Raw genomic sequence first — 9,942 nt, 5'->3', positions numbered from 1 at the left:
CCAAACCAGGTTTTCTGGAGCTTTCCAAGAAGCATCACTGAGAGTCACTTGAAATTCCCAGTACTTGGATATTTCTCTCACTCCCCAGAATGAGTTTCTTCCTTTTCCAGTACACTCATGGAATTTAGATCCTTCTTGGTAGATACACCCCATTTCTTTCTTCCCAATGGACCAGTATTTATTGGGCTCTCTAGGAATCTGTCTAGCTACTGGATGGTTTACTTTTAAATATCTTTTACAGGACATATCTCCTACTGGGGTTTATACATTTTCCCTTTCCTAGATATACACTACTCTTCTCCAATTATTTTAGATGTTAATTCCCACCATTCTTCTCCTCTTTGTCTAATAGCTGGTACTTTTTGTCTTGTTTGTGTCCTTTTTAAGATATCTATTGGTCTTAAGCTGATCCCTTCTCAAGGCCAGACTTTGGCCATTTGTGTATTTCCACAGATCCAGCAATTAGTTACATTCAACTCTTTACTGATCTTTTCCACTAAATCTATCAACAAGTTTTCCCACGAGATGTTTCTAGGTCTTCTTTCTCAATTTATTGATGTTGTTACTTCTTTCTCTTTCATTAAGTCTGCTGTGCCTTTTTGATTGGACTTATGTTCAAAGCAAAGCCAAGCATCTCCTATGGGACACTCCCCAGGCACTCCTTGCTGGTAAGTGGCTATATTTTGTGAAATCCAGTAAGTCTTCCCTTCCCCTTGACAGGTTGCTAACAGAGAGAGGTTGGCACAGTTTAAGTTTAAATTTGTATGTACTTGTATTAAAGAACTTGTTTCTTCCCCTCTGTAAAGGGGGTAGTAACATTTAGCACATGGGCTCTTCTGACTTCCCAGTGTGTTTTTAACAAGTTCGATCAGTAAGAGCATTCCCAGGATTCTGATATGAGGCATTCCCCTAAACTCTAAAACTACTGAGCTGCACCCAGTGATTGGAGTGGCTGTTTTTAGGCGGACTGTAGACTCACCCAGCCTTGCCTCCTGGTTATGCTTTTCTCTGACAGAAGAGCTCATTGGTTTTAGTGGAGAGTTTTTTATTCTCTCAGTGTCAACACATTTGACTTTTCTTTGCTGTTGCCTTCTCAAGGTGTGGTGACCTGGTTCTTAGTCGGGCACGGTGGCCCAAACCCCAGGGTCACTCGGTCCATATGCTCCTGACACAAACGTGGTGGACAGCAAATGGCATTTATTGAGGGGTCACATGGGTTTTTATAGCTTGGGCAGTCAGTGCCAAGCCAGAAACTGCAATGAGGAGTGGGGCCAGAGAGGAAAGGGCAAACAGGGATGGGCTGATTCAGGGGAGGAGGAAGGGATGGGCAATGGGAAGAAAGCTAGATCGGGAAAGAAGGCAAAGGAAAAAGCCAAGGAAATGGTTCGGGCTGTTTGGGGGTGGCTGCCAGGCAGCCCTGGCTCTGAGTAACAGCGTCTGCAGTGGGACAGGAAACTCCCAGCTGATGGGAACAAACTTTCTGGCTGACTGCAGAGGCCACGACAAACCTGAGTGGTTTCCCTGGTGTCCCCCAGCCCTTGCTGGCCCCAGGGGCTGATGGCATTTGTGCTCCCTCAGGTTCATGTCCCCACACCAACAGCATGGGGGTGCTCCCCCTGCTCTGTGCAATGCAAACAGGGGCTGCTGAGCCAGTGCTGCCGTGTCTGTGCCTGCAAGGATGGGGCACCTGTGTGAGCTGGGGGAGAGGCCAGGGCTGCAGAGGGGGGATGTTGTTGGCAGCTCCATGAGGACGCTCTGGGACGCTGCCCTGGGCTGTGCAGCGCACTGGGGATGGATCAGCCCCTGCTCTGCTGCTCCTTCCCATCTGCCCCAGGGCCCTTGCAGAGCCCCAGCCACGCTGTTTGCCCCCAGCCTGCCCACGGCCAGCCTGGGGCTACTCATGGGGCTTTTCTGTGCTGAGCCTTGGCCTGGGCGTTTTCTTGAGAGAGCCTGGGCAAGGAGCCCGGAGCCCCCAGGCCCTGGGCTGAGGCGTCAGCGCTGCCCCAGCAGTGCCCATGGCCTGTCCCTGCTGCAGCCCTGGCACTGCCACCCCCAGGGCTGTGCCCGGCCCCGAGAGCACTCAGGACCTGCAACAACACCAGGGCCACCAGGGCAGCGGGGCAGGGCCACGGCAGCAGCACTGGCATCACCAAGTGCTGCTGCTGCTGCTGCTGGGCACAGCTGCTGTGCCAGCCCTGATCTGCCCCCAGCTCTGCACACAGACATTGCTGCTGCAGCTCCAGAGAAGGAAACTAAAGGGGCATCTCTGGTGAAAACTGTGCTCGGAGAGCCTTTATTCTGTCTGAAGCCACTGAGAGTGCAGCTCCTCAATGACACAGTCTGAGGCCACCGTGATGGTTGAGAAAAACAAAATGAGAAATGGCGCAAACACTTACCTTCCTTTGTTGTAAATAATAAAATGCTAAAATGAAAGACAAGAACATATCAATAACCAAACCCAAGTACTATCAAAGATGACTTTTATTACATGAGATTTGCAGAAATTGGCCAGAAGTTTAAAGTTTCTGTAACTGTCTATTCATCAGTGTCCACACTGCAGCCTTGAGCTCCTGGTTCCTCAGGCTGTAGATGAGGGGATTCAGGGCTGGAGGCACCACCGAGTACAGAACTGAGAGGGAGAGATCCAGAGATGGGGAGGACATGGAGGATGGCTTCAGGTAGGAAAATGTGCCAGTGCTGAGAAACAGGGAGACCACGGCCAGGTGAGGGAGGCAGGTGGAAAAGGCTTTGTGCCGTCCCTGCTCAGAGGGGATCCTCAGCACAGCCCTGAAGATCTGCACATAGGAGAAAACAATGAACACAAAACAGCCAAAAGCTAAAGAGGCAGCAACCAATGAAATCCACATATTTCTGATGGTGGAGTGTGAGCAGGAGAGCTTGAGGATCTGGGGCACCTCACAGAAGAACTGGCCCAGGACATTGCCATGGCACAGGGGCAGGGAAAATGTATTGGATGTGTGCAGCAGAGCATTGAGAAAGCCACTGGCCCAGGCAGCTGCTGCCATGTGGGCACAAGCTCTGCTGCCCAGGAGGGTCCCGTAGTGCAGGGGTTTGCAGATGGACACGTAGCGGTCGTAGCACATGATGGTCAGGAGGGAAAACTCTGCTGACATAAAAAAAAGAAAAAAGAAAAGCTGTGCAGCACATCCTTTGTAGGAGATGTTCCTGGTTTCCCAGAGGGAATTGTGCATGGCTTTGGGGACAGTGGTGCAGATGGAGCCCAGGTCGCTGAGGGCCAGGTTGAGCAGGAAGAAGAACATGGGCGTGTGCAGGTGGTGGCCGCAGGCTACGGCGCTGATGATGAGGCCGTTGCCCAGGAGGGCAGCCAGGGAGATGCCCAGCAAGAGGCAGAAGTGCAGGAGCTGCAGCTGCCGCGTGTCTGCCAATGCCAGCAGGAGGAAGTGGCTGATTGGGCTGCTGTTGGACATTCCTTCACTCTGGCCATGGTGGACTGTTGAAACAAGACATTCACAAGCCAGGACAAATTTCCTTGAGTCAATTCTTTTGTATTTTGTTGCACATTCACTAAAAATTACTTTTCTTTCTTTGGGGAAATTTCACTTAGTTTTGGGGGTTTTTTTTCTAAGTTTGGGTTTGTGCTTCTGAGTTATTGCCTGATCTTCAGCATTACTCTCATCCTGAACACACTGGAGCCCAGAGGGAAAACAGGGTTCCCGGTGCCCCAGTGCAGTCAGACCTGCTGGTGTCACACAGGTGCCCTTTGATCAGTGTACCTCCCTCTAGTTCAGCATGATTGCACTTCAAACATCCTTGAAAATAAAGTGAACATTTGACGGTTCCAGTTTCATTGTCAACATCTCTAAATTTTTCTTTTTCCTTCTGCAGCTGGACAGGGAGGGATACCAAGGGTCGGTCTGGCTCTCTGCATCCTGGAGTTGTGCCTACTGGGAGCTGTTCCTCTCTATCCCAGCCCTGTCCCTGCCAGTGCTGCCCGAGCCCAGCCCAGCCCTGGGGGCTCAGCTCTGCCCTGCAGACCCCTCCCAGCACAGGGCACTGCCCAGGGGCATCTCCCTGGCACCAGAGCCTTAAGGGTAGGGCAGACAAACAGAGATGCTGCAAGCCAAGGTGCTGCTGCTGCTGTCTGTACGGAGAGGAGGCTGAGGAGGCACTTTCTGAGGGAGATCTGAGGCCCATCTGCTGATGCCCAGGGTGACAGTGCAGGAGTGTCAGTGACACAGCCAAAGCTGACAGCCCCTTTCCCTTCCCTTGAGGAGAAAGCTGAGAGCAGCCCTGGCCATGCAGCACCATCTCCAGAGCAGGAGGAATCTGCCCTGATGGGGGTGGCTCCTTCCACCTCCAACTTCTCCCCTGCAGCGTCCATGGGGAGCTGCCAGGCAGGATGAGAGCTGCCCCTGGCAGGTGGCACATGCCCTGGGCTGGCCAAGAGCCCTGAGGGCTGCAGGAGCTGCTCTGCAGGACAGCCCTGGGCAGCCCTGTCTGCAGCCCCAGCTTCACCCCCTGCAGCCGTCCCTGGCAGCAGGAGCCGTCCTGCCCTGTCCCTCTGACGGTGCCCAGGGCAGCCCCGCTCTGCAGCACATCCTCCTGATCCTGCTCCTCCTGTGCCAGAGAGAAACTGGGAGAGTCCTCCTGCCACATCCCCCAGGCTGTGGGGTGTGCTGGCTTCAGGAGATCCCTCCAGGAGCACAGGGGACATTGCCCTGCACCCACACACTCACCATGCACAGGGCTGTGAGGATGTTTCCCCAAGTGAAGTCTCAGCTCAATGTCTTCCCATTCCTGATTGCCTTCAGCCTGTCTCTGCCTGGCTCCTGTCCCCTCAGTGCCTGCAGGCAGAGCCCTGAGCCCTGCTGGGCTGGGAGAGGAGTTGTGCCTGAGAAGAGCTGTTCCTTTAAAGCTCAGCAGCACAGACACAGCAGAAGGACTTTAATGAGCCTCTTGGGAATTTGGTGTTGTTTACATCAGACTCAGTCCCTGAGAGAGTCTTAAAAAAACTTCTCAAGAACTCAAAATTAAATTGAAACTCTGAAGTTTCCAAAAGTTTAATAAATCTCTCTGAGAATGTGTCCCCAGGTTCCAGTTAGAGCAGAACACTGGAGGCAGTGATGACAGCTGGGGACAAAACAAGGCAAAGGTGTCTCTGGTGCTGAGCAAAGCTGCATGTGTTTGAGGAATGCAAAGGGCCAAGGCCTGAGCCCCAGCCCCTGGCCAGGCAGATGCTGTCCCTCCCTCCTTGCTCAGGGCTCTTGCCGGGATGGGCACTGGCATGTGGGGATGTGCAATGGCAAGGGCAGGAGCATGGGGCGGCCCCTGCCAGGCTGCTGAGCAGGGACAAGGAGGCAATGAGGCCCCAGGCCTGCAAGGGTCACTTGTCTCCTGCTCCTGGCTTACTGCTTTCCTTTTTATGGAAAAGAATCCTCCTTCCTTCCCAGGCACCCATTGTGGGAAAACAGGGCTCCCATACTACTAACCAGTATGATTAAGCAGAATCCTTTTACTGTTTACATTATGCACTTATTTATACATTCTAACCCTACTGCATACACTGATCACGCTCTTCTTCATTGGAGCCTCTCTCTGGTCCTTGTGTTCTGCACACACTTCTCAGAGTATGTGACTGGTTTCAGTTCAGGTGGTTCACAGCCCTCTTTTATCGAGTTCTTGTGGTCTTGATATTCTGTTTCTCAGCCTTTTCATTCTTCATTTAGCACAGTTTATGTCTTAGTAACCTTGATGAATTCCAGAGGGCTCTGATAAGAACGACTACAAGCAACGTGGCTCATGCACAGTGTGGCCCAAGTTGTTCAGATACATTGCTACAATTCCCTCTTCTTCTTCTTGCACCAGCCAAACCCTTTTTACTCTATTTTCTACCAGCTGGGTCACCAATTTCACTATGCGTGGAATAATGCAAAGCAATATAATAATAACTGCTAGTAATAACAAAGCTCCCTTTAAGGTATCTTTCAATCATCCAGTTATTCCCCAACCCTCCAACCATCCATCCAAGCCCAAATCATTCACAGTTAATTTCTTCATGTTGTCTTCTAGTTGTTTGAGTTTCCTGTGAATGGAAGAGAGGAGGTTCATAAAACACATTCCTTCAAAATTCTCATACCTGTGCCCATGTGCTAACAGCAAAAAGTCAATAGCAGCTCTATTTTGCAGTGTGCCATGTCTAATACTATCTACATCAGTGAGCATTTGATTTAAAATAGCAGAACTTGTGTTCAATATGGGAATCCACAAAATCAGAGTGTTTTGGGGAAGCTGCAAAAGGCAGGCCTCAGAGACAGCAGAACTGTGATTAGAGCTAAGCAGCAGCCATGAGATAGGTCAGCAGAAAAAAAATGTTAAAAAGTAGAAAAGTAAGGACAAATAAAACAATGGTCTGTGTATTAACACTTGTCTAGAAAAACTCCCTAAGCTACAGAAAAGTTTATCTAGCAAGATATTAGGAAGTTTGAAGCTTAATAATGGAGCTCTGTGCATTGTGTTTTAAGGCTCACAAGCAGGTATTGTATTCAAAATAAGCAAACATTATTTTAACTGAAGGAACCTGTACTTATAGTGGTTGGATAGAACTGCTGTCAATGTTCTTTTGTTTTGTGTGATTGGTCAAAAAAACTTATAAAGTAAGTTATTACATTAAGTTCTTGGTCTGCTGCTTGGGATGTGAGCTGCTGGCATCTTTCTACTGTCACAACCATGTAATGAGACTGATGCTGAAAATAAAACAGCTCAAGGCACATTCCACAGCAGTGCCTTTCCCGTTTGTGGTTTGTACATAGCCCCTGGCTCTCTCTATACAAGAGACACTGTGAAAAGTACTTTACATTATTTGAATTTCATTAATTCTAATATCATATATATTTCACGAATTGCTCTCAAAAAAGAACCAAACCCCCCTGTCTTAAGGCACTTTCATAACAACACGTACACACACCTCAAAGAAAGACCTCCAGTACTTGACCGGAATCATGAATCTAAAATTGTTGAAGGGCCATAGCCTCTCATTATGTGGGTGACAGAATATGCTTGTGTTTCTACAGATACAGGACCCTGGTGGATTCCCAGAAGATTTATCAGTCCCTACATAGACCACAGAGCTGAAGACGACCCCTCGAATGAACACAAAGTCAGCTCCCTCTCCCACCATGCTACAGAAGCAGCTTTCTCTTGGAGATGAAGAAAAAAGCAATTCACATATCCAAACATTGTGGCAAGGACACTCATCACACGTAGATATATCCCACTGATAACGTCCATGTCAGTCTCAAATGCAGACACACCCCTCCCTTTTCCATCCCTCTACCAGTGACCCTTTATCCCTACCCCTCCCTCTTTCCCCTCTTGAAACTACTCCTTTTTCCCTGCCTCAAACTTCCCTTAAAAAAGAGAAGGGAGTGATTGGGAGGAGTTGGTAAGAACTATACAGAGAACTTAAGAATATTTAAGAATGTCTTAAAATAAGTCAACTAATGTGTGCTTTTACAATCCACAAGTGAAAACTACCTTAGCTTTCTCCTTTCTAGGGAAAGAAGAAGTATGATTCTTCCTACAACACCCTCCAGGGCACCCTGCAGCAGTACCAGTGCCACCATTGCCATCGTCTTTATCAGCGCCCTCATCTGTATCCAAATGACCCCCAGCTGGATCATCCCTCAGCCAAAACAAAACATCTGGGTCACTTTGGTAAAGTCATTAAAGCCAGACAACCTTTGGCCATGGGAAGCATGGATGATCTGGTCTCAACATGCCTGGTGGAAGTGCCCCTGTCACCAAATGAGTTCCCATACCTAGGTAAGAAGACCAACCCCATGGACACCTGGGACAAATGGACGACGATCCTCCCACACCATCTCTCCACAGGATTTGCTTTTCCAGGCCCAGGATGGTGTTCCGGGCCATAGCGTGAGACACAGGGTAGGTTTCCAACCATCCAGTGGTGGCTTCCACCATGGTCAGCACGTAGCGCTTGCCCTGGCGTGTCTGGGGCAGTGTGATGGAGTCAATCTGCCAGGCCTCCCCATACTTGTACTTGGACCACCGCCCACCGTACCAGAGGGGCTTCACTCGCTTGGCCTGCTTGATGGCAGCACACGTCTCACAGTCATGGATAACCTGAGAAATACTGTCCATGGTTAGATCCACCCCTCGGTCTCGTGCCCACTTATAGGTGGCATCCCTGCCCTGATGGCCTGAGGCATCATGGGCCGATTGAGCTAGGAACAACTCCCCCTTATGTTGCCAATCTAAGTCTATCTTTGACACCAATATTTTTTCAACCTGATCTACCTGCTCGTTGTTTTGGTGTTCCTCAATGGTTCAACTCTTGGGGACATGGGCATCTACATGGCGGACATTCACAGATAGATTTTCTATGTGAGAGGCAATGTCTTTCCACTCATCAGAAACCCAGATTGATTTTCCTCTATGTTGTCAGTTGTCCTATTTCCACTTTTCCAGCCAACCTGACAGAGCATTGGCTACCATCCACAAATCAGTATAAAGGTAGAGCTTTGGCCACTTCTCTCTTTCAGCAATGTCCAGGGACAGCTGAACAGTGTTGAGTTCCTCAAGTTGACTTGATCCACCTTCTCCTTTGGTAGTTTGTGCAACCTGTCATGCGGGGCTTCATACAGCTGCTTTCCACTTTCAGTTCATCCCTACAATGCGACAGGAACTGTCAGTGAAAAGAGCATGGTGTGCTTCTGCTCGTAGTTGGTTGCACAGTGGAGGTTCTTTAGCCCTTGTCACTTGTTCTTGCTCCTCTTTGTCAGTGAGACCAAAGTTCTCACCTTCTGGCCCGTTTGTAATTATCTCTAAAATCCCAGGGTGATTCAGGTTTACAATACAGGTGCGCTGTGTGATCAGAGCAATCCATTTGCTCCATGTAGCATCAGCAGCGTGGTGCGTAGAGGGAACCTTTCCTTTAAACATCCACCCCAACACCAGTATTCAGGGTGCCAAGAGGAGTTGTGCTTCCATGCCAGTCACTCTGAGGCCCCTTGAACTACTTCATAGGTGGCCAAGATTTCCTCCTCTGGTGGAGTGTAGTTGGCTTCGGACCCTCTGTAGCTTCGGCTCCAAAATTCCAGGGGTCAGCCTCGAGTCTCCCCAGGCACCTTCTGCCAAAGGCTCCAGGACAAGCCATGGTTGCCGGCTGCAGAGTAGAGCACGTTCTTCACCTCTGGTCCTGTCCTGACTGGGCCAAGGGCTACTGCATGATTGATCTCCTGCTTGATCTGGGCAAAGGCTTGTTGCTGCTCAGGGCCCCAGTTGAAACTGTTCTTCTTGCAGGTGACCAGGTGGAGAGGGCTCACAATCTGGCTGTGCTTGGGAATGCGCATTCTCCAAAAACCTATGGCACCCAGGAAAGCTTGTGTTTCCTTCTTGTTTGTTGGTGGAGATTTTGTGGTGTTCCTGTTGATGACCTCAGTGGGAATCTGATGCTATCTGTCTTGCCACTTTACATCCAGGAACTGGATCTTTTGGGAAGGTCCTGTGATATTGCTTTCTTGATGGTGAAGCCGGTTTCCAGTAGAATCTGGATGATTTTCTCTCCTTTCTCAAACACTTCCATGGCTGTGTTCCCTCACACAATGATGTCCTCAATGCACTGCAAGTGCTCTAGAGCCTCACCCTTTTCCAGTGCAGCCTGGATCAGTCCATGGCAGATGATGGGGCTGTGCTTCCACCCCTGGGACAGTCGGTTCCAGGTGTACTGCACACCCCTCTAGGTGAAGGCAAACTGAGGCCTGCATTCTGCTGCCAAAGGAATGGAGAAAAATGCATTGGCAATATCTATGGTGGCAAAGCACTTTGCTGCCTTGGACTCCAGCTTGTACTGGAGTTCCAGCATGTCTGGAACGGCAGTGCTCAGCAGTGGAGTCACTTCATTCAATGCACGATAGTCCACAGTCAATCTCCATTCTCTGT

The 9,942-nt window shown here is 49.7% G+C and overlaps 1 protein-coding gene across 1 annotated transcript; it reads right to left on the bottom strand.

Moving 5' to 3' along the window:
- Positions 1–2,516: 2,516 nt before the first annotated feature.
- LOC141726632 (olfactory receptor 14J1-like) lies at positions 2,517–9,586 on the bottom strand. The gene is made up of 2 exons (XM_074531583.1): positions 9,477–9,586; positions 2,517–3,315 (listed from the first exon to the last, which is right to left on the bottom strand). The coding sequence occupies exons 1-2, from the start codon at positions 9,584–9,586 to the stop codon at positions 2,517–2,519; spliced, it is 909 nt and encodes a 302-aa protein (XP_074387684.1).
- Between the last annotated feature and the right edge of the window lie 356 nt (positions 9,587–9,942).

This window comes from Zonotrichia albicollis, chromosome 37 (genome assembly GCF_047830755.1).
Source record: "Zonotrichia albicollis isolate bZonAlb1 chromosome 37, bZonAlb1.hap1, whole genome shotgun sequence".
Lineage (NCBI taxonomy): Eukaryota > Metazoa > Chordata > Aves > Passeriformes > Passerellidae > Zonotrichia > Zonotrichia albicollis.
The sequence above is the reverse complement of the archived record's forward strand: the minus strand, read 5'-3'. Positions and strand labels throughout refer to the sequence as shown.